We start from the raw sequence: 25,884 nt of genomic DNA, 5'->3' as shown, positions 1-25,884 counted from the left end.
GTCGAAATTTATAGACACATAAACTTAGTTGTCCAAATTTACGGATAGTTATCGAGCTATAAAAACGTGTGGGATTAACGAAATTTGTCAAGTTAAAGAAATGTATCAAGTTATCGATATTTATTGAATTATCATTATATAAAGACTTAACAAAATATATCGAGGAGTCGTCATGCATGGAGTTCTTTCAACTTACAGAGTTATCGATAATTATTGATCAACTGAAATTGGTTGGTTCAACAAAGCAAAGTTTATGGAATTTTCAAAATATATCGATTTATCGAAATTTCAAGGTTATATAAGCTTATCGATTTAATCACTGCTTATCAAATTTAATCGTCTTAACAGAGTGTAACGAGTTATCAAAATGTTTAGATAGTTTTCGAAAAATGTGGAGATGTCAAAAGTAAAAATTTATAAAGGTATCCAAAGTTTTTACATTTTTGAGTTATCGAGCCATCGAATTTCACAGTTATCGAAATTGGTCGAGTTATCGAACTATCGATATGTATCAAATCATCGAAATTTATCGATAAACTTGAATGTATCGGGTCAATTACAAGTCCTGCCGAAGTCCTCCAAAGACCTTCTCAGATAAAAAAAAAAAATTAGTTACGGTTTGGTTACTATACAGGTATGTAGAGGTATGAATTTAAAAAATACATCAGGGTTTAGTTGATGGTAGTGGCCTTTGACCACTATGTTCTGTACATTTCCCAGTACTGCAAAGCTTTTGACTGCCATTCACCTGGGAGTGGCCAGAAGTGATTCGTGTGCTTACGGTTCAAATCGCAGCTCACTACGTCGGGATATTTATATCCTCTGGGTAGCGACCAAACAACCGTTTGAGAACGAGCTAAAGTGGGAGGGCGTAAAAACCCGCATGCGCTGGGTTTTGGTCTCGCCACGTTAAAACCCTGCCCAATGAAAAAAACACATGCCTCGGATGATATCCCCTTATTTTGATGACGATCACGGCAAACGTATGAAGGACTATGATTTCAGGGTATGCACCTGGAATATCCGAACCCTTAACCGGGAAGGTGCCTCTGCCCGGCTGGTTGACGTGCTAGGGAAAATAGAGGCTAACATCACCGCCGTCCATGAAATGCAATGGACGGGGCAAGGCAAGGTAGGCCACGTGTATTTGTGGAAGCAGAGAGACTCCGTCGCCGACTACCGGCGTTCACTCTAGTGGACGAACGTCTAGCCACAATCCGCATCAAAGCGAGATTCTTCAACATCTCGCTCATATGTGCCAATTTCCCGATGGAAGAGAAGGACGAGGCCAGCGTTGCCAGGTTGGCGTTTTTAACGTCATTTGGACGTTTTTTGTATCTTGTTAACGTTTGGATGTTTTTTATGTGAAAAATTACGTTATTTAACTTCCCAGCAATTTTTCTCTGTTACTAAATCTTGTAAGTGTAGAACCGATTTTGAATTATTTTCTTAATAATAATTTACAAGCTTTGTTTTTTGCAGCAGCTGCTTCAAAGGATATTTATTCTTTGGACACAGATGACTTAAATATGATGCAAACCAAGCGTACGCGGATTTTTTTTTTTATTCTTGAACTAAGGATCCAAAGGCTGGTTATATTAAACACTTGAGATTACGAAGCTTATTGCACTGTTTGCAATTGCAAACTATCTGATCTATTGCAACACGCACGCTCGCAAAAGCACCAAAAAAGCTATGGCAACATAAAAAGACAGAAAAACTGAGGCGACTTTTTGAAGACTTCATTGAAAATGTAATGAACGCAAAAAAGGCTGAAATATTGCTATGTTCCGTATTAATAATAATAATAGATTGGCGCTTACACATATGTTAGTGTTTGGCCGAGCTTCTCCTCCGATTTGTGGCGTGCGCCTTGATGTTGTCACACAAAGCGGAGGGACCTACAGTTTTACGCCGACTCCGAACGGCGATTGTATTTTTATGAGAAGCTGTTTTTCATGGCAGAAATACACTCGGAGGTTTGCCATTGCCTGCCGAGGGACGACCGCTGTTAAGAAAAAACCTTTTTTCTATATTTTTGCGATGTTGCTTTGACCAGGGTTTGAACCCAGGCATTGTGGAGTGGAAGCGCGCACTGCTTACCACTACACCACAGCGGCCGACAGCGTTCCGTATTAGCAGAACCTAATTTAGCATTTTCGACAACCGACCCCTAACCAAATGTCTACAAGAAAAAAATAATAATTAAAAATCAACGCGATTCTTTACCACCTTAAAACTTGCACATTATTGCCCTGGAATTTAATGGGCTATCAAACTGCATACTCAAAAAAATTCTAAAAAACTTGAATAAAAAGTTGAAAATCTAGCTGAAACTTTGCAGATTTTTTATAATTTTTGCACAAAGTTTGAAATGTGGATTTATATTTTGTTTGGTATATAATGAGCTACATAGGCTTTTATGGGAAAATAATAAACATTAAATAAACAAAAGAGAAACAGCCAAAATCGATCAAAATGTTGGTGACTTAATCAGCTGATCACAAGTGTATGTAAAACTTAATTTTTATATTAACGATCTCAAACCAGTTTACAATGAATTTTAAATGTGCTCTGTCGAAATGACATTTTAATATACCTTATGTATACAATGTCCCTCGGCAGGCAATGGCAAACCTCCGAGTGTATTTCTGCCATAAAAAACAGCTTTTCATAAAAATACAATCGCCGTTCGGAGTCGGCGTAAAACTGTAGGTCCCCCCGCTTTGTGTGACAACATCAAGGCGCACGCCACAAATCGGAGGAGAAGCTCGGCCAAACACTAACATATGTGTAAGCGCCAATCTATTATTATTATACAATAAAAGTATAATATGAATAATTCTTTGTGCATAAATTTTAAAAATATGTTCTTGGGTATGAAATGGCGTTTTTTAGACCAAGAGGGACGTTTTCTCATGCCGAAGACCTGACAATACTGGACGAGGCATCCAAGAATCTCTTCTATGAGCGCGTAGAGGGGTACATATTAGCGCTGACACGTATAAAAATCGTGCTTGGCGATTTCAATGCCAAGCTGGGCAGCGAAGGGATCTTTGTACTATGGGAAATTTGACCCTATTTTGTGGCCAAAATTCTAAAAGTTGAGATATCAAATTAAAACTTGGGCCAGTAGTAGTACTAGAAGTAGTGGCCTTGCCGCGCAAAAATAACCCGTAATGGTCACACCTCCAAAAAATAGCGTAATGGTCACCCGGGGTCCAGTGGACCCCACCCCAATAAACAGATGCCTCGTACGTTCTATTTTAAATATCGACTCGAATCCTCCACTGACCTTAAGTTTAAAACTTTCTCTTTGTTATCTGACAGTTTTTTTTCCAAGTTTTAAATTATAACACCGTGAATTATTTCATAAAACTCATGATTTTGTACCAAGTAGTTACCTAAGAAAAATTATAATTTCTTTAATATCGCACAAGATCGCAGTATAAGATTATGGGGAAATAAGAGATCAGGGACTATTCTACAGATTTATGATGAGTTTTTTTTAAACGTTTTTAAACATTTTTTTAAAACACTAAATAAACCTTGTTTTTAATTGTACAATTTCACTTTAAAGTCACTTAAATGCGGACGTTTCTTTGGCACAACCTTTAAACTATAATTCAAGTTTTAATTGGTAAATATTTTGCTAACCGTCACTCCTTTCCACTTTTCACTTTTGAAAAGCAGCAAATAGATTACGAGATACACGCATTTGAAAGTGGCACAAAATCAAGCTACACATTTTTCGTTTACAGAAAATTTCGAAACTATCTGTTTGAGGGTTACCAAATCAACGGTAAGTCAATTTATCGAAAAACAGAGTATACAGTTTTTTACTCCGAAGTATTCTCTGTAAGATAAGACAGAAAAAATTAATTTCAAGCAAGTCAAGAAATTGACTTTAGCCACAAAATAGGCTCAAATTTCCCATAGTGCTTTGGTGCCACTGTCGGAAAAATCAGCCTCCACGACGAAACGTCAGATAACGTGCCGAGGCTGATCGATTTCGCAGGGGCCGAAACTTGTTAGTAAATATGTAGCACTAGACACCACTATCTTGATGCAGCCAACCATTGCGACCGAGTGACCGATGTCCAGAACGTGCTTAAATTATGGAGGGAACACNTTTGTACCAAGTAGTTACCTAAGAAAAATTATAATTTCTTTAATATCGCACAAGATCGCAGTATAAGATTATGGGGAAATAAGAGATCAGGGACTATTCTACAGATTTATGATGAGTTTTTTTTAAACGTTTTTAAACATTTTTTTAAAACACTAAATAAACCTTGTTTTTAATTGTACAATTTCACTTTAAAGTCACTTAAATGCGGACGTTTCTTTGGCACAACCTTTAAACTATAATTCAAGTTTTAATTGGTAAATATTTTGCTAACCGTCACTCCTTTCCACTTTTCACTTTTGAAAAGCAGCAAATAGATTACGAGATACACGCATTTGAAAGTGGCACAAAATCAAGCTACACATTTTTCGTTTACAGAAAATTTCGAAACTATCTGTTTGAGGGTTACCAAATCAACGGTAAGTCAATTTATCGAAAAACAGAGTATACAGTTTTTTACTCCGAAGTATTCTCTGTAAGATAAGACAGAAAAAATTAATTTCAAGCAAGTCAAGAAATTGACTTTAGCCACAAAATAGGCTCAAATTTCCCATAGTGCTTTGGTGCCACTGTCGGAAAAATCAGCCTCCACGACGAAACGTCAGATAACGTGCCGAGGCTGATCGATTTCGCAGGGGCCGAAACTTGTTAGTAAATATGTAGCACTAGACACCACTATCTTGATACAGCCAACCATTGCGACCGAGTGACCGATGTCCAGAACGTACTTAAATTATGGAGGGAACACTTTTCGACCCTTTTGAATAGCAGCAGCACTTAAAGAAGTGGAGAAGACGAACCCAAGCCCCCAGTCGATGACGATGGAGTCGATGTCCCAGCGCCTGACTGTGATGAGGTATGAATAGCGATTATGCTGATGAAAAGTAACAAAGCTGCTGCAGCTGAGAGCCTGTCGGCCGAGCTATAAGGTGCTTGCCCGACAACTTGAATTCAAGTGTGCTCTGCCCAATCCACAAGAAAGGCGACACCGCCATGCGCGCCAACTATTTTATCGAGAGTGTTGTGTGAAAGACTGAAGTCCTGATTGCACCTTACCACTGTGGCATCCGATTTGCCAAATCCACCATAGATCTCGTATTCGCAATATGCCAAAACTTGGAAAATACTCGTGAGAATAGGATCGACTCATGCCTTCTATTTGTCGCTTTCGTATCACCCCGAAACTAATGACGTTGAGCAAGACAACCAGTTCCGTCAAAATTTAGGAGGACCTCCCAGAGTCGTTTGATACTACTCGAGGCTTCAGACAAGGTGACTCCCTTTCATATGATCTCCTTTAACTGATGTTGGAGAAGATAATAAGGGCTACGTCTGTTCTGCCTTCTCGGAATTAGATAGAGAAGCACAGCATGTGGGTGTGGTGGTAAACGAGGACAAAACGAAGTATCTCCTGTCATCACACAAACATTCAGCGCATTCGCGCCTGGGCACCCACGTCCCTATTTACAGTTATAATTTCGAGAAAGTGGAGAATTTCCTTTACTTGGGAACCAGTATTAATACCGATAATAATGTCAGCAGCGAAATGTAACGCAGAATCACATTTGCCTACAAGTGCTGCTTCGGACTGAGTAGGCAATTGAGAAGTAAAGTCCTCTAGCCGTACAAAAATCTTACTCTATAAGTCACTCATCATGCCCGTGCTGGTTTATGGCGTGACCGCATGGACAATGAAAACATCTGATGAGGCGGCACTTGACGTTTTCGAGAGAAAGAGAGACGCGTTGGCGTCGGCGAGTACCGCAGACGATGGAACGTAAGCTGTATGAAAATACAACGGCTACGATGGCTTGGTCATGTCGCACGAATGGACAGAAATGCTCCAGCTCTAAAAGTATTCAACGCGATGGTGGAAGAGCGGAGAAGGACTTGGATTCACTTGACATTCCCAATAGGCGTCTGTTTGCACAGAAGAGAAACGACTGGTGGACTCGGCAAAAATCACTTAGGCGGTGATGAAGCCAAATAATAAGAAGAAGAAGAACTTTGTGCGTCCTTGATGCATTTTCTCAAGCGAGAAATGGCCCATCAGCAATGTATGTATGTCTTGTCTGGCATAAGATTCAGTTGGTTATTTGTATGTAACTTGCGGACTTTAGCTTTCACAAATTGGACAGATATGGGAACATTGAACTTTCTCTCAAAACAAAACCATTGGTACTCGCACTGTTTTATAGTTTGCCGTTTCTCAAGTCCGACTTCTAAGTATATTTTTTTATTTTTACCTTTGCTCTCATTTGGACTAATTCTTATAAAAGTTGATTTGTTTATTTTGAACTCATCACACATCACTTTAACTGAAACACCACTTTTTAGTGTTTGCAGATACTGGTAAGTCACAGAAATGCAAAAAAATCAAATTTTGTGTGTCTGGTATGCATAAACAAAGAAAATTGTAGGTATTGACAGTTAAATTGTTTTGAACTTTCACCTATGAAGATGTTTTGTTTTAAAGACTTGCATTAATCAAGGAATTGCACGTATTGAGAGTTGCGGTTGCCATGTACGCACTGTAAATATTTTTGGTCGGAAAAACAGAAATGAAGTTTCGAACAATTATAAGGCTCAACCTATGAAAAACGCGTGTTTAGACCTTAAGTCCAGATTTTGAGGGTATTCAAAATTCCTGTGCTTCATTTGGTCTCTAGTGGGTTAAAGTCCCACATTGACGGGGTTAGGCTTTCGATGCTTCCTCTTCGGAAAAAACACATGCGCAGTAAAAAGTTAACGATTCAAATCGACGAATAGTTTTATATCAATTTTTGTGAACTTCTGTTTATGTGTTTTTGTGCAACATACTTTTATTGGTTACAATAATTTTAAGTTATAGTAAACAATTTTTTAGTAAGTAATAGGCCGCCCCGACTTTAGATATAGGTGTGCGATATGTTCGCGAGTATATCAACGAGCAGTGTTGCTGGAACAGCTGATTCGATGGGTTTGCATTTGTACAACTTCTGTATTCGTCTTGGTTTACGTGTGACGCTGGAAGCTAATTTAGCCCATACCGAGAACTCAGATGTTTATATATACATTAAACACAATCCGAGGAATTATTGAACTAATTATATTTTATTTTGGTTTTAATTTTAGATTTTACGGCATAAAGTTGAAAATGTAAAGCGAATGAGTTCTCACCCACTGTTACCACTATATCTTACTGGTGGACAAGATGGTTCCGTTCAAATATGGGAATGGGGACACCAGCAAGCAGTATGCTCTCCGCGGCCTTCGGGCACTTTTGCAAAAGTAACGCGTTGCAGATTTTCTGAGCAAGGAAACAAATTCGGAATAGGCGACGGAGATGGAAATCTGAGTTTATGGCAAGCTGGCATAGCATCGCAAAACAACAGGCCATTTTTCGTAAGTAATCAAGCGATAAAATGTTATGTTTAAGAGTGCTATTTCTTTCCTTTATTTTGTTATGTACATTTTATCTAATTTTGAAGTGAAACTTCTTTGGAGGCGGTGTCGCAAATGGAGAGAGAAATTTGTAAAGCTGATTGTGTTGCATGTGCAAGAAGGAACATATAGCATAGACAAAGAGAGAATGAGGAAGAAAACGACATGTGCGAAAATAACCGAAATCTCGCATTTGAAAGTTGAAAACGTTGCCAAAATTTTGAAATTAAATGAAACACAGGGAAATGTTTGGAATAATTTTTATGGTTAAGTTACTGACATGCTCAATTTCAAGTCCGTCTCTTCTGACTGATGTTAGCTTAAATGTTCCCTCTCATATATCAAGACACGTATGTCTTCTATTTCTGAAAGCTATAACTAATTTTGTATTGCACGAGCCACTCCGTTGCTTATTCCAGGATTTTAACTTTCATTCCAGCACGTTTGATATATCAGATTCGCTTTTCAGCATTACGAAAGCGATACTATCCTCTCTCAATAAACGATTTACTAACACAAACAATTTAGTTGTGTAGCTGAATAGTTTTAGATCTCGTGACTCAGCGCAAAAATTGAAAATAATGGTAAAACCGGTGGTATTATTATTATTCTAACGGTTTCGAAAATTCTCACTCACATTCTCTCACGTTCGCGAACAAGAATATTCCACAATTATTTTTGCATTCTTTCATCGCGAGTGAAAAACGCAAACAAATTTATCATCTCTCACATTCGGAATGCTATCGACAAAAATATTTCCGCTGCTTTTCATTCGCGAACGAAAAAAGCAAAGAAATTTCCTCTCACTCGAATATGAGAAGTCCGAGCATTGCCGATGTCGGCCTCTCATAAATGGGAAAAACTTTGCAAGTAATCCATTCGCGATCACTCTCAACAGCATATCGCGATTAACTTATCGTGAAAAACTTTCAACGACGTTGTATGGGAGATATTTTTACCAGCTTTTACTTAACTTGGTCATCCCGCAGAAATTTCAAATCGATGTTAAACTAACTTCCCGACAAGGTAGAGACTTGAAATTTTCAGCCTAACTCCAATCACGATGACAATACAATTTAAAATGTAAATGAATTCTCTATATGGTCCAGGGGTCTTGATAAAAAGGCGGTCAAAACATAGTAAAATTTTTGGCTAACAGAGCGTAATTTGCTAAAGAACGTAAAACCACTATAAAATTGTTAAAGCTGCCGGCGGTAGTAAATAAGAAGTATAGTTGCAGGCGCTAGTAAGTAAGTAGTAGTACGTAAGTAGAGGTCGTGCTCGTAGAATTAACCATATATTTATAAAAAAGTTGGGGAAAATAAAATAATTAACAGTTGCCCGTATTTCAAAAAAATCGCTGTACCTAAACTTTATTTATTGACTGTACATATACATATATGTACTAGCAGACCCGGCGAACTTCGTCCCGCCTAAAATAATTTTTTTGTTTTGAAACATTTTGGTCCAACATTTTCACCAACAGTTCACGTTCATGATTTTCAGTGACGCATTTATCTTCTAATATTACGGTTTGGTGGTTGTCAGAAGCACTGTTACCAACTTGGTGTTTTTCGCACTAAATTTAGTGCTTTTCTTTATTCAAAATGCGAAAGTTTTAGAGATTAGTGCTTGGTGCGTTTTTTGGTGCTTTTCTTTTTAGTTTGAAGACACTAAATCTGTAAATCTTAACAAAAGCAGGGGGGGCAAAACTTATAGAAATCGTAAGTTTTGTAAGAAACTTCACAAAAATCGAAACAAAATCATGTCACAATGACAATCATAAGCGAGAGAGCATATGTTTACCAACAAAATATGTGGCAGCACAAATGGACCAATCTGGAACAATTTTTATTGTGCTGTATTGGAGCACAATAAAAAAAATTGTCCCAATGAAAGTCTGTACAGTCACACGGTTGCCTCTTTTTATACAATTCTCATTGCCGTAAGTTGGCGAAAAGCAATATAGTGACAATAATTGCCCCAAACTTATCACAAGATTGTTCGAGCATGCGGCAATTGTTACCATAAAGTGTTGCGCTGACCTCTAAATTCTGTTTTTATCTCTGTTGTGTAAAAATGGCGTATTCTTAATATAAAAAAATAAATCAATTGCATCTGCTTTGTATATTGCCGGCTCATTTTGTGCAAATTTGTTGTTGTTTGAAAGCAAAGAAGCAAAAACTTGTGCCCAACGAAAACTCACGCATTTATTTAGAAGTTTGATCGTATAGTTTTTTTTTTATTTTTCGACGATAACTGCAATGTGCTATGTGGAGTTCAAGTTGCAACAGTTTTCTTTTTAATTTTGTTACGTAGAGGTTTTTTTATTCATTACAAGTAAAATTGGTACAAAAGAGTTATGTTTGTTTAAATGAAAGCTGCGAACTTACATAATTTATGTTTGGAATTAAATTTTATAATTATATNTTTGGAATTAAATTTTATAATTATATGTACAGCTCGCAACAAAAGATAGCACCTTAACATTTTGATCAGTCTTGACTTTTTTCTTCTGTTGTTTAATGTTAATTTTATCCTATAAAACCATAGCTCATTGTCTAGAAAAAACCACATAAGTCCAAATTCCAAACTTTATACAAAAATTATAAACATTTCTTAAAATTTTGATCACAATTCAATGGTTTTTAATTTGGGTTTCTAGAAAAAATTTTGTTTTGCAGTTTACAAAGTAATTTACAGAGAAGAAAGTGCATAATACCGTCAGCTAAAAAAATTATAAAAAATCAACAGGATCTTTTAGCAACTTCAAACCTCCACCTTATTGTACTAAATTTTAATGAGCTACAAAACTAAATAACCATTTTTTTCTAGAAATCCAAATTATAAACCGTGGGATTGTGTTCAAATGTTTAAGAAATTTTTATAATTTTTGTATAAAGCTTGCAATTTGGATTTATGCAGTTTTTGTTAGACTGAGCTATACTTTTATACGAAAATAATGAAGATTAAATAAGTAGAAGAAAAATAGTCAAGACTGGTCAAAATGTTGAGGTTCTACTGCTTTGTCGTGGGCTGTATTGAACTTTTAAGTTTTTTTTTTAATAAATTTATACTGTCATGGCAGTCCGCCATTTGGTGACATAAAATACCTTTCGTATTCTTCTCGTATGAGTTTTGCTTGTGGTGGTATATATCGCGGCAAAGATTCCGTTATCGGACTTCAAGAAAAATTATAATTTCACTACAAATTAAATTAAAAGTTATGTTGCTTCCGAAAACAAGGATATTAATTTCAGTGATTTTTGGACACATAAGGAAGCAAAAAAGTAAATTATTAATAAACAGCCTAAATATTGATGTGTATTGTTCACTTCAATTGCCGCACAAGAATACAATAAATATTGCCGCAATTTTGAAATTTTCATTGCCCCATGATTGCCAATCGAGCTATCACACGATTGCCGCACAATAAGCACAATATCGGCCTCTATTGCCGCATGAGTCAATGTATTGTGAAATCACACGATTGGGGCATAAAATGAGGCAATAATTGGTGTATTGCGGCAATCGTGGGATCCCAGCTTAAGAGCAAGAGTCTTAACATCGCTTGAACGAAGACATTTGAATTTACATATAAAAAACAGAATAAATTGATTTTTATTAATTTGAATCGGCATCCTTACAATACAATTTTTCATGCATACAAAGTCCATTAAATACTCCAATAAAATTTTAGTGCTTTTTTCGAGAAAAAACGCGATTTTTGTTGGGTTTTAGTGCTTTTTAAAATTCAAAACTTAGCAACACTGGTCAGAAGGCATATTTCCATTGCCGTCTTAAATAACCTAGCAAAAGTGTGTATGCATACAAAGATACGTAATAGTTTCAGTGCGTTTAAAAGGAGCCATGCCCCCTTTTCGCATAGCCCCAATTTTCTCTAAGAGTATGGGATTGATTTCATATATCTCCGCACCATGTGTATACCACAATGTATTTAAATTAACGACACTCGCGGAGAGAATTTTGGCAGAAGACTGATTCTGCAATCCACTTGAACAATATCATAAATAATACACTCAAAATGTATACATATTTACTAATTTATTTAGGGTCATATTACTTACAATCATATATGTATGTAATACTTCTATATTGGCAGTAAGCTAACTTCTCAATGTGTAAGCATTCCGAAATCAAAGCGAGACAGTCTAGTACCGTTTTTGTCAATGTATCGTGTACTTGAGTGCCGTTTTTGTATATGTGTTGTGTACATGTTTATTTATAAACGCATGTGTTCATTTTCTTTCGTACGTGTTTATTGATATATCTGTACTGTAGTGTTTTCGAACGGTACTAGCTCTTACTGCCAATATAGGAGTATTACATATATGCTTACAATAGATGTTCAAGTGAAAAACGATTTTACTTGTATGCATACAATATATGTGCATACATATTTACACAAGTATTACATATGATAAGCATATATAAATGCATAGTTGCATTAACCCTTATGCTGTTAGAAGGGAGAATGCAGTGCTTATCCCTATTCTTGGTATGTGCAGATTAGCGATGTTGCGAATTTGGAATTCTAACAGCTAACATCCGCGGATGCGGATGCGAATGCGAATGTGGATGTCAAGTATTTTTATGAAAAAATTAAACTAAGTTATTTGGGTAAATAAAAAAATGGCAAAATTAGTCNTATCCCTATTCTTGGTATGTGCAGATTAGCGATGTTGCGAATTTGGAATTCTAACAGCTAACATCCGCGGATGCGGATGCGAATGCGAATGCGGATGTCAAGTATTTTTAAGAAAAAATTAAATTAAGTTATTTGGGTAAATAAAAAAATGGCAAAATTAGTCATTTTTAATAATGTTTATTTTATTTAGTACTTGAATTTAAAAATTGGAACATTATATTTAATAAAAAGTAATGAGAATTGCACTGGGCTGAAAATATAGGATATATCCTCCTAACTTTAATCTTCACTTGAAGAATCTGGCATAATGGCGAGATCGTTGTTTAAACACCGCCTACAAGCCAAACTAGATGTGTCAGGTTTTTCTAAAGCTTTTTAAAAAGAATTCTTCATTCTCATTCCGTTGGCTGTTTCAGAATTTAGGGAACCTTTAACGTATTTAGTTTTTGTTATTAATTTTTGATGCTTTCTTCTGTGACTGCTTTGTACTTATAGCGAGCTAAATATATAGGTGGATATGGAAAATAAATTATTATTTTCCTGGAATTAAAAAGAAATTTCGAACAAAATTCTGTTTTCAAAGTTGTGGCTGCCAGCCGAGTCGGATCAGAATATTGTTATTTTTTATAAGCATTTGAATTATTGGAATCACAGATGATGAGGGTCTCAGATAGTTACGTAGTTCTTACCTAATTAAAGGCCAGACCTATAGCTTTTTAATTATTTGATCATCGATTCTCTTTATAGCCAAACGTTGAACATTTCTGCTGCAAATCACAGAAGATTTTAGCCAAGGATCCAATGTATATCCCTATGAAAAAAATATTGCCCGACAAGTAAACAAAATTACTGTTCTTGAAATGTTTGCTAAAAATAAATTCCCCAAAGAGCCCCTTTTGAAATGATTGAAACAAATATACTAAGTAACATCAAAAGCAAATCACGAAAATTTGGTTTAAAATTACTGGTCATACTTTCTTCTTTTATGTCTAGTAGGTTTTTTTTAAGATTGATCCAAAAAATCATAATAAAAAAGCAACCAATGCAGGTATTTAAAGCATAGAAAAAAAAGAATATTATAAAAACGACAATGTTCTCTTTGACGTACGTCGAAGGTCAAGTAGAAGTGGGAACTTTTATGACTGCCCATTGATAGCTCGGTTATATAGCTTAAGAAATAATATGTTTAGAGACACTTTTATCAAAGTTGGTATCTGTATATGACATTTGACCAGTTTTGNATATAGCTTAAGAAATAATATGTTTAGAGACACTTTTATCAAAGTTGATATCTGTATATGACATTTGACCAGTTTTGTTACACAAATACTCCCATGTGCGGCCCCCGGGTAACACGATCACAGGCAAAAAATATTGTCTACAATTTGTCATTTTGTTTGCCAGATATACGTTTTATCGGTGCACTTGCACAACATTCGCATTCGCAAAAGCTCCGCATTGATTATTGCGAATGCGAATGCGAATGTTAAAATTAATGCGGAAGCTCCGCGGTTGCGAATGTGAATGCGAATATTCGCAACAACCCTGGTGCAGATGTGGTAGATGCAGACAACCGAATACCCTAAGGACCAATGCATTGGATTATTGTTTATATTTTGGTATGCATCTTATCGACAACTACTTGTGGCAACAAATTTGGTTGTAGATTTAGGTTTCCGATAAAAAACTAAACACCATGTTCGAGTACTCTACCATTAACACTTCCGGAGATATGTAATATAAAAAATTCGGTTTTTATGGGAGGTGCCACTTTTTCAAATAGCTTCAATTTTTCTACATGATAATGCGATTGATTTCATATATCTCCATACTATGTTCGAGTACTCTACTATGAACACTTCCAGAGATATTTATTTATTTATTTAAGGGGGAACAGTGGTTGTACATGTAAGACAATAATCCTTTAATAGTACATGAACTTAAATAAGTAACATTATATTACTGAAATGAACTAAAACTAAAATTAAGTGAGCTTACGACTAAAAAGAAGAATTACTTATATGTGAATTTTTTTGTGAACAAGTTACGAAAAACTAAAATATGAAGACTACCAGAGAGGATAAGTGAAGAGAAGAGAGGAAAGATAGGAAAATTATTTATCAATATCGCATTCACTACATGGACTTGAAGTAATTAAGTATTATCGCCTTGTAGTTACTCCTATTCAGTACAGATTTAACGGACTCGGGGATATTGTTCCAGAGCCTCACAGCGTTGACGAAGGTATGTGTATTTCGGGACTATCAGGTTATGGCGTCTACTGGATTTTGCTGGATTTAGCTTCTCATATTAATACATTGGAGACTTCCATTCTAANATTAATACATTGGAGATTTCCATTCTAATAATCCTTATCCTTACTAATATTATAAATCCGAAAGTGAGTTTGTTTGTTTGCTACCCTTTCACGCTTTAACTACTCAACCGATCATCATGAAATTTTGTACACTGCTGTCATTTAGCCCAACTTAAAATATAGGATAAATCTAATCTCGATTAGACAAGGGGCGTGGCTTCTCCTATACAAACGGAATATTTCATGCTGCATTTCTCAGGAAATATTTTTGATAGATTACTGGAACTTGGTATGGAGATATAAAAAATCATTATCTACTCATGGATGAGTGCTGCCACCTTTTAAAAAAATCAAATTCAACTGTAATTTAGGGAGTTATTTATTTGAAAATTATATTAAAATATGGATGTCAAGAGGCTTAAAAAAGCTGTAGTTCGAATATATTTTGAAAAGGGTTGCCTGTTACCTGTGTGAAAAGTCAAATTTAAATTAATTTTACGCAAGCTATCTCAAGAATTAAAATATGGTTGTCTTACGAATTATTGTTAAGAAACCTTTAGTTTAAAAGTTATGAATAATATTTAAGTCTTTCGCAATTGAATTCAATTATTTCAAATTAAATGTTACAGTATAAGGCGCGCAATGGTTCTGGCGGTTGATTTATCGGTGGTGATTTGAGATCTACCCCTGCATAACTCGGTCTCTCGGAATGAAGCTTTAACGCACAATAATACTGGCAAATCACATCCATTGGGCCAATTGTAACACAAAAGAGTTCGATATACTCATTGGTGCAACAGGTCGCCACTTGGCAGCCTATTGTGGCTATAGTGTTGCCAATACATATTTTGAATATTAGCCAAAGTGGATCATAAATAAGATTTTTAGTAATAACTTAACTTCAGCGCCAACTTGCGGGTGAAATTGTGAAACTACACTCAAAAGTACACAAAAAAATTCGTTAAAATCGGTCCGGGCATTTAGGAGGATTTCACTGACCATTTTTCTCCGTGACTATAAGATTGATTTCATATATTGCCGTACCAAGTTCCGGTATTCTACCATGAACACTTCCAGAGATATACAGTAAGAAAAAAAACGGTTTGTATAGGAGGTGCCACGCCCCCTTTATATATCGCAATTTTTTCAGCCTATAACCAGGTGAAGCAGGTGTCCGAAATTTCAAAATAATCGGTTCGGCCGTTCTCGAGCTTTCCGAACACATAAAAATCGTCTTTCAAAATATATATTATTATAGATCGAAATGATTTTGAATATGAGTGTCAGACGGTAGAGGTTTAAAAAGGTTGCCAACGGTTTAAAAGGTTAAATTCAAACTATTCAATAATTTAAATGAATTATTACAATATGGGTATCAATCAATCGAAATAATTTTTAATGGGCTTCATTTCAAAACTACATGTAAGAGGTTTCCATCTGTTTAAAATCTCAAATTGAGTGCAGGTAATAAGTTAATTGAAAAAGTATGANCAAACTATTCAATAATTTAAATGAATTATTACAATATGGGTATCAATCAATCGAAATAATTTTTAATGGGCTTCATTTCAAAACTACATGTAAGAGGTTTCCATTTGTTTAAAATCTCAAATTGAGTGCAGGTAATAAGTTAATTGAAAAAGTATGAAAGTGAGAAGTTTAAGAAAGTTTTTGTTTGAAAATATTTTGAAGATGGGTAAACCAATTTTAAACCTCCTGTTTTTTAATTGAGTTTCTTGAAATAAATTGTACTCAATGTAGCACGTAGAAATTTCTTACACTCAGCGAAGCGGGTGAGGGCGATCCGTCAATAGCTCATTCAATACATTAGGGTCTAAATCACACTCAGGCTTCGAACTACCGTGAACTTTCAAGTTTTTTAAGTTTGGAAGGGAGTGACGGGTCCAATTTAGCGCTACAGTATGCGATCTTTGCTTGCTTAATAATTGATGTAGCTTTATTTCTAGCTATTTTATATTTGGACCATGCGAAATCAGTCTTTGTCCTTCTCCATTTGACGTATAGCCTATTGCGATATTTTATAGTCGAGTCTACTTTTTTATTGAACCAAGGGCAAGATGGATTGACTGCCCGAGCCACACGGAGAGGAACATGACTATCAAATATATTAGTCAGAACTTCATTAAGAAAAATAAGCTTATCATCGACAGAATTACAGAACCAACAGTCATTCCAATTCACGCTTGACAGACTTTGATATAACTCATTCATATTTTTGGCTTTAAAATCACGATGCAGGAATGTACTTCTAACAGACGGACGATTAAACATAACATCTACTGTACAAAATATTAAATCGTGGTCAGAAATAAAGAATATGTGGTCAAATTTGAGAATATGTTTCAGACTTGAAGAAATAAAATAATCTAAGAGGCTAGGGTTTGAATTATTGGCAAATCTCGTCGGTGCAGTTTTGTTGACTATGGTAAGACCAGCCGCAGCTACATGGTTATATAACTTATCAGCATAAGTGTCATTTAGGAGGAGGTTCACATTAAAATCACCACAGCTTACATAAATTTCATAGTCAAGTAGAAACATAGACAGTTCAATAAAAAAAGAGTCAAACAAACAACACTTACGGGGATTATATACACACGACACTAAAATGCTTGTTACACCATCAGAAACCTCAGCTATAATGAACTCAGTATTAGAGTTATGAGATTCGGCCAGAGGACGTACTTTTAAAGATGATTCGCAATAAATTGCAACGCCTCCCTCTCTTTGAGTACTGCGGTCATGGCGAAGAAGATTGTAGCGTGGAATAATGTCGATGAAGTCTGAAACAGTGGGGATAAACCAAGTTTCACTGACACAAATTAAGTCAACAAAGGATCCCTCAAAGACATTCTTAACGTAGTCTAGTTTATCGCCAATAAGGCTTCGCGCATTAAAATGCACCACATGGGCTGCTTACATAAAATGTCTAATAACATCTTATGGTTTCCACCAACACTGGCGGCCATTTTTTTTGCTGGGTTTACTATCATTGAACTAAGTACGGAGAGAGACAACTACCAGTGCATGTATATATACATTTAAAATGCAAATGAGTTCGATTGTAATATTTCACAAGACAGAGAGATTTTCGACAGCACGCATACATAAAAACACAATAAGAGATTGAAAGGAAGGAAGATATTAACCTAAGAGAAAACATACGAATAAAAAATAACGAAGGCAGGTGTCCACAGAGAAGTCATGCGCCTTTAGCCACAACNATGCGCTATCTGGGTAGACAGTGTCTACATGTAATATTTATTCTGTTTGTTGGCACTATATCCAAACACAAACGCATCTTAAGTGTCTTAACAGTGAAACAATTTCTTATTTTCTAAGTTTGCGAATAAAACTTCACTCTTAAAATTAAGACATTTATAACAAACATTTTATGAAGAAAATCCCTTCTCCCTTTAAAATAAAAAAAAAAACGAAATCGGCCCAATTTCATGCAATGGCATGAAAATTTTCTCCACGATAAGGCTAGTAGCCATTTCTAACAGATTTTGGGTCGCTTAGACAAAAATGGAAACATATATACATATTAGAAATTTAAGAAAACAAGGCAAATAGCAAAATCGGCTAAAAACGGCAAATTTTTTTCTGCAAAACGGCTGCCGGCTAAATCGAAATTTCTCCGGCTGTTTGCTATCGCTAAATCTAGCCGGAAAACGGCTAAAATGGCAACACTGGCCACAACACGTTCAACTTCTTCTTTGTTGGCAACTTTTATTGCTTCACCTTGTAGTTGGACTCTCACATAAATATTACCGCGAAGAGAGAGGGTAGATGATAAACGCTTCCGCTTCTTCGGCTGCAAGGCAAATTGAGGCCTTCGTGAACATATATGCGCTCATCGGTATGACGGCCAATGTCGCGCATTATTATTCCCCTCTTCTTCAGCTTGAAAAATTTCGCCAGTGCTATAAATAATAGTGATCAATCACCCGAGGAGACAAGCTTTACTATAACAGGCGAACTTTTGCTGTTATTTTTGCGTACACAAAAGACAGCACGAATGGGGGGAGTATGCACTTGGACAGCCTTGCAGATGTCGTTGAACACATCGCTCAGATGTTCATCATGCATTTGAGGTATGCCATTAATTATGATATTATTAGCAACGGAGGAATTTTCATATTCTCCGATGCTTGACCGCAACAGCTGCATTTCTTTCCTAAGCTCAGCCACATGTGCACACTCCCGCTCAGTTTTAGCTACTCGGTCTTCCAGCTGTGTCATTCTCATCTTCACAGTTGCAGCAGCCATCTCACTGAGTCTCTGCATCATTCTCTCTTCGAACTCTATCTTGGATTACAGAAAAGTGTGCGAGGGAGAGACTTTTTTCGTTCAGGCTAAATGCGCTATCGTCAAATTGGAGAGTCCTCAAAAGGATTTCCCAGGATATGTTAGAGACTTTTTCACATAATGCAATTAACTAAAATATGTATGTATATCTAAACACTTATTGCACGTCTCCTACTTTCATATAACGGCAAATTTAGAAACCGCGAAAAATGTGATTCTTCGTTGACCAATAAAACCATCCCGACCAATTTTCAAGACGGCATAAATGGATTTAAAATGGGCGTTTCTCACCCTAATTGCATTATATTAATGTATGCAAATACTTATATGCTTGAAACTACTATTAACTTATCAAACGATTCCTAATCTTTGACAAAACATGTTTGAGTTCATTCAAACATTAAAACGTTTGCAAATAAATCTCGTCTCACCTTTTTGTATTTTTCACTTGGTTGCTGAAGTAATGAAGAATTGAAAATTCATAAGGGAACATTATTNTTTGCTGTTATTTTTGCGTACACAAAAGACAGCACGAATGGGGGGAGTATGCACTTGGACAGCCTTGCAGATGTCGTTGAACACATCGCTCAGATGTTCATCATGCATTTGAGGTATGCCATTAATTATGATATTATTAGCAACGGAGGAATTTTCATATTCTCCGATGCTTGACCGCAACAGCTGCATTTCTTTCCTAAGCTCAGCCACATGTGCACACTCCCGCTCAGTTTTAGCTACTCGGTCTTCCAGCTGTGTCATTCTCATCTTCACAGTTGCAGCAGCCATCTCACTGAGTCTCTGCATCATTCTCTCTTCGAACTCTATCTTGGATTACAGAAAAGTGTGCGAGGGAGAGACTTTTTTCGTTCAGGCTAAATGCACTATCGTCAAATTGGAGAGTCCTCAAAAGGATTTCCCAGGATATGTTAGAGACTTTTTCACATAATGCAATTAACTAAAATATGTATGTATATCTAAACACTTATTGCACGTCTCCTACTTTCATATAACGGCAAATTTAGAAACCGCGAAAAATGTGATTCTTCGTTGACCAATAAAACCATCCCGACCAATTTTCAAGACGGCATAAATGGATTTAAAATGGGCGTTTCTCACCCTAATTGCATTATATTAATGTATGCAAATACTTATATGCTTGAAACTACTATTAACTTATCAAACGATTCCTAATCTTTGACAAAACATGTTTGAGTTCATTCAAACATTAAAACGTTTGCAAATAAATCTCGTCTCACCTTTTTGTATTTTTCACTTGGTTGCTGAAGTAATGAAGAATTGAAAATTCATAAGGGAACATTATTTTTTTTGTAAGTTTTATCTTAATATCTTAAAAACTTTAAGACTTATTGAAAAATGATAAGTGAACGTGAGGTACTAAATTTAATAACACTTAATTTAATATATCGTCCTGTTTATAATAATTAACACATTACATAGATATCACCAGCCAAAGTTTCATTTTCAAAATTCGTACACTTTGATTCAATTTCGCGGGCTTAAGATAAGTTTTAAATTAATCTTTCGTGGCCAATAACAATTGGTTAAGACCTAAGACATCATAATATTACTATTACAATACGGTCAAATGCCTTTTATTTTCCCCCATACAAAATCGACCCAGCCTAATGTATTAGTTCATTTGGATTAATCCACACTACCTTACGTGGCTGATATTATAACTTCGCCACCAGCGCATGGCAAATACATAGCACTAAAGAAAAGGCTCATTGGCACATTTGTAGAAACGGAGGAGGCGAAATTACGTTGTCTGCTTCGCAACACTACCTATATTGAAGGAAAACCCTCGCAATTCCTTCAGCAGCTTAAAAACTTGGCTTCGGGTAAGGTACCCAGTGAGATTTTGAGAACGATATTTATGGAGCAGTTGCCCCAAAACGTGCGATGCATTTTGGCAATTAGCGATAGCAGCGATTTGGACTACCGTGCAGTGCAAGCAGACAAAGTATTCGCAATGCAAAACAACATTATGTCGATAGATAAAAGCGCAAATGCAACGCAAATCAACAACTAACAAACAGCAATCGCTACGTCTGATTTCAACGATTTGAAGGCTGAAATTCAGTCACTTGCTTCAGCTGTGGAACAAGTTAAAGGCAAAGTTAAGCGATATCGTTCTGAAAAATCTGAGAGTGGTTTGTGCTACTATCATACGCGTTTCGGTCGACAAGCTAAAAAGTGCCGGCAGCCGTGCGAATATAACAAAAACAATTTAAACTAGAAAGGCCTTCTCTAATTTTAGTAGGCACAGCATAAGGCCCATTTACATCGGGCCTACAAATCATAGATACAACAAACCATCTTAAGTTTTTAGTAGACACTGGCGCTGATATTTCGGTGCTACCAAGGAGAGTTCATGATAAATTCAACCCAGACACAAAAAAATCTGGCTTTACATTTTTTGCAGCAAACGGCTCAACTATACGAACATATGGCACCAAAACGCTCTCGTTGGACATCGGTGTCAACCACACATTTACCTGGCCATTTACTGTTGCCGATGTTGACCACCCGATACTCGGCGCTGACTTTATAAAGCATAATAAATTGCTTGTAGATTTACGAAACCGTAGATTACTTGAATCTCAAACAAAAGAAACAAAGCTACGAGCAGCATCTTCATTGGTACTAGATAAAACGGCGGTGGCGCAACGATCGACTACAACTACTACGCCTGTGTCGATGGCAACAATTCAGTCTCCTCAGCTGACTTCAATTACAGAAAAACAGCCCGGTTGTTAAGGAATTTGAAACATTGACTATGCCAATCGAGCAAAAGTCGCCAAGGCATGGGATCCAGCATCATATCACCACACTTGGTACACTGTAGCTGAAAGAGCCCGTAGACTGGCAGGGGAAAGGTAATTGCGGCTAAGAAAGAGTTCGACGCTATGCTCAGGCAGGGTGTTTGTGTTCCGTCAAAAAGTGAATGGGCGAGTCCTTTACATCTCGTCCAGAAAAAGGATGGTAGCTGGCGCGCATGTGGCGACTACTGTCGACTAAACAAAGTCACTATACCTATATAGGTACCCTATACCACACCTTCGCGACCTTACGTTTTCTCTGCACGGTTTCAAAATATTTACTACACTAGACTTGACTAGGGCGCATTACAAAATCCCCGTTGCACCCGAAGACATTCCGAAAAAGGCTGTCATAACGCCATTCGGATTATTTGAATTTGAAGTTATGACTTTTGGGCTATGTAATTCCGCACAGTCATTCCAACGACTTATGGACGCAATTTTCCGGGATTTAGACTTTTGTCATGTATATATGGATGACATTTTGGTGGCATCTGCGACTATCGAAGAGCACAGGAAGCATCTTCGCGAATTCTTCACACGTCTTTCATTACATGGGCTCTCTATTTATATAAACAAATGTATATTCGCTTAAAAGGAGGTGATCTATTTAGGATATACCATTAATGCGATCGGACTGAAACCTACAGCACAACGTATCGAGGCCATTCGTGACTTTCCGAAACCTAAAATCATCGCTGATTTGCCCCGTTTTCTAGGCTCGTGGAATTTTTATAGGTTAAACATTCCTAACGCAGCAGAAATACATGCTCCTCTGGTCGCACTGATTGCAGGGGCCAAGAAGAATGATAAGCGCCCTACCCCTTCGGACGAAGTCACTTCAAGAGCTTTTGAAAAATGCAAAAAGGCCCTCGTAGAGGCGATACAGTTGGCCTATCCCGTACCTGATTCTCTATTGACATTACGCTGCGACGCATACAATCAGTCTATTGGCGCTGCACTTGACCAAATAGTAAACGGCATTCATCAACCACTAGGTTTTTATACGAGTAAACTGAGCAAAGCTGAGCGAAATTACAGCGCTTACGATCGTGAGCTCCTCACAATTTTTAAAGGTATACAATTTTTTAAACATATGATCGAGGACAGAAATGTCTCGGTACTCACTGACCATCGACCGCTCTCTTTCGCGCTCATGCAAAAGTCTGACAAGGCATCTCCACGACAGCAACGACAACTGCAGTACATCAGTCAATTCACGAGCACTATAATACATGTCCCAGGCCAGAAAAATGTAGTCGCTGACGCATTATCCCGCATCAGAACCATAAGTCAACCGATTGAAATATCGGCAAAAGAGCTAGCAGTTGAGCAAGCTAAAGATGAGGAGTTGTGTTATCTGTTGAAATCATATACAACTGCCCTCAGATTTAAAAAACTGAAAGTCGACAAGGCGTATGTCACGATATATTGCGACGTTTCAACCGGCACGACCAGACCCTATATACCAAAGTCATTTCGATGAAAAATTTTCGACAATGCCCACAACATTTCGCATTCCAATGGACGAGCTACGCTGAAGCTTATTAAGCCTCGTTGTGTTTGGCCGCATATGAGTTGTGACACGCAAAATGCACCTCAAAGAATCGAAATTCCCAGCGAACGGTTTAAACACGTTCATATTGACATCATCGTGATGCCGTTGTGTGATGGTTATCGATACTGCCTGACTATCAGCGATCGCTTCACACGATGGCCGGAGGCGATACCGCTAAAGAATATCTATGCTGATACAGTCGTTAACGAGTTTTCAACGGGTGGATTAGTCGCTTCGGCGCACCTGCTACGGTCACGAGCGATAGAGGATCACATTTACAGAGGATGGGCATTTACAAAGCCCATTGGCTGTGATCGTATACGAACAACCGCTTATCATCCAGCGTCAAATTGCATGATTGAACGATGGCACAGGTCACTGAAAGCATCTATCATGTATCACGCGACGTCAGGTGGGGTTAAAACGTTACCTCTGGTATTACATGGCCTAAGAACAAGTTTTAAAAACGATATCAAAGCAAGTGCGGCCGAAATGCTACCACACTTAGACTTCCAGGAGAATTCTTTATAGACGAAGAAGTATGACCGGATCCACAATACTTCATCGAACCATTCCATGAGTTCATGAGGGGAATACGCTTCGCTGCACACCATAAAAGTCCCGCGCGTATGCTCACAGAACATTATACAGATGTTCGCATGTATTTGTATGAGTGGATGAAGTCAAGAAGCCTCTGGAGCAACCTCACCGCGGCCCCTATAAAGTGCTGCAGCGAATCAGCGATTACGTATTTAGGGTAGACCTTGACGGATGTCCAACAACGATTTCTACTGAACGTCTCAAGCCAGCATTTGTGGAAAATCATGCAAGTAGCATTCCGCAGCAAGACGACAACAGAGTTTGCGAATCAACCGTGACTCTTCGTGAAGATCAAGTCACTCCGGAGGGGCTACTGTGGCACAACCCCAGATTTCAAGCACCTGGCAGCACCGTAGCAGCTGTCAAACCAAAACTTGATAAGTCTCTGACTGGCAGGAACTATTCAAAATTCAACAGTCGACTGATTTTGCTAAAATTTTATCACTTACGGCTTTTCTTGGAATTTGCTTTTCGCAGTACTTTTTTTTAGTTTTATTTATTGAATAAAGTAACGTTGTGTCTGTGTTAATTCATTATTTTGCTTGTTTTAGAGGAAGGACGTGGTAGCTACTCCACATGAGGAACAGCCGATACAAAAAGCAGCTGATAAGAGAACAGCTGATGAAAGCACAGTGGAAGAAAATGCAGTAACGGGCACGTTGAGGTGTTATTGTTTCAGGGGTGTTATTGTTTTTGATGATTTGTGTATTTATGTTTTGCCTATTTTTTCTTCTTTTGTAGGTTGAAATCAATAACTAATCGCAAAAAGAATGTTTTTGTCACTTTCTGTAATCGCTTGTTCTAAGCGTTCACACTCGACCAGATTTAAGATATTATATTAACTTGAATACAGTAAAAATGCGCGATATTCACAAGTGGCAAACGGAGCAGCGATAACACACATCCGCACTCAACAAACACACTTTGTAAAAAATGCAATATGAAAAGTTCGGTTTGTATGTATGGAGGTGCCACGCCCCCTGCACCTAGCGGTATGAAATATACTTTACTTCGGATTCTGATACCTACCATATAAACACAAACAATTTCATAAAGATCGGTCGAGCCGTTTAGGAGGAGTTCGACCACAAACACCGTGACATGGGATTTTTATATATTAGACTAGCAGACCCGGCGAACTTCGTCACTCCCAAAATTAATTTTTTTATTGAAACATTTAGTCCAACGTTTTCGCCAGCAATTCATGTTCACGTTTGGTTTTGTGGTCGACAGAAGGCATATCCTCCATTTCCGTCTTAAATAACCTAACGCAAGCGTTATACCGGCAAGAAGTCCTTGCGGCACCATGGTGAATCTGTATAGTAGAGTTGGTGGCAATTTCCAAACTGGTGAGTATCATTGGTCCATGTTCTGTTTAGTCAACGTAAAGCACGGGGGTAATTTGACTTTGAGCTCTGGTGCCTCCGAATTGATGATTTTTAGCAATAACTCGGCTCCAGCGCCACCTTGCGCATCTTTTTTTGCAATAGTGTTGCCCCTATCGTTACCAATACATACACAGTGGTGGAAGAAATAATAGAAACTTTTTACTTTCACCAGTTTTGGCTATATTACTTTGTTTATTCGATGTTTAATATTTTTGTATAAAAGTCTAGCGCAATATATAACACACACCACAACCGCGCAATATATAATCCACATTTCAAATTTTGTACAAAAATTATAAAAATTCAAAAAATTTTATCGAAATCCCCCAAAAATTTCAAACTTTTCAATCAGATTTTTTTGAAAAATTTTGGGTATGCAGTTTTATAGCCCATTAAATTTTAGTAGATAAAACTGCAAAACGCAAGACGCTAGAAAATCGCGTTGATTTTGCAACGCTTTTATCAACTTGCAATGTTGTGTTCCAGAAACTTTCAATGTTGTGTTCCAGAAGCTTTCAATGTTGTGTGTCCGACACCATAAAGCAAAGCTTTGAAAAGCTCCTATAAAAAAGCATAGTGAATAGGGCGAGGTAGATGACATCTAGATGTCGCCCTATGTACTACG

The 25,884-nt window shown here is 37.1% G+C and overlaps 1 protein-coding gene across 1 annotated transcript in view; it reads left to right on the top strand.

Moving 5' to 3' along the window:
* Positions 1-25,884, top strand: part of LOC108371518 (dmX-like protein 2) — a 335,739-nt gene that overhangs the window by 281,816 nt on the left and 28,039 nt on the right. The window contains exon 9 of the mRNA XM_017627101.1: positions 7,244-7,513. Within this exon, the coding sequence (XP_017482590.1) occupies positions 7,244-7,513 (270 nt within the window). The remainder of the gene's footprint in view (positions 1-7,243; positions 7,514-25,884) is intronic.

This window comes from Rhagoletis zephyria, unplaced genomic scaffold, assembly GCF_001687245.7.
Source record: "Rhagoletis zephyria isolate East Lansing unplaced genomic scaffold, Rhagoletis_zephyria_1.1 Rzeph_scaffold_00069, whole genome shotgun sequence".
Taxonomy (NCBI): domain Eukaryota; kingdom Metazoa; phylum Arthropoda; class Insecta; order Diptera; family Tephritidae; genus Rhagoletis; species Rhagoletis zephyria.
This window is presented reverse-complemented; position numbering and strand designations above follow the sequence as displayed.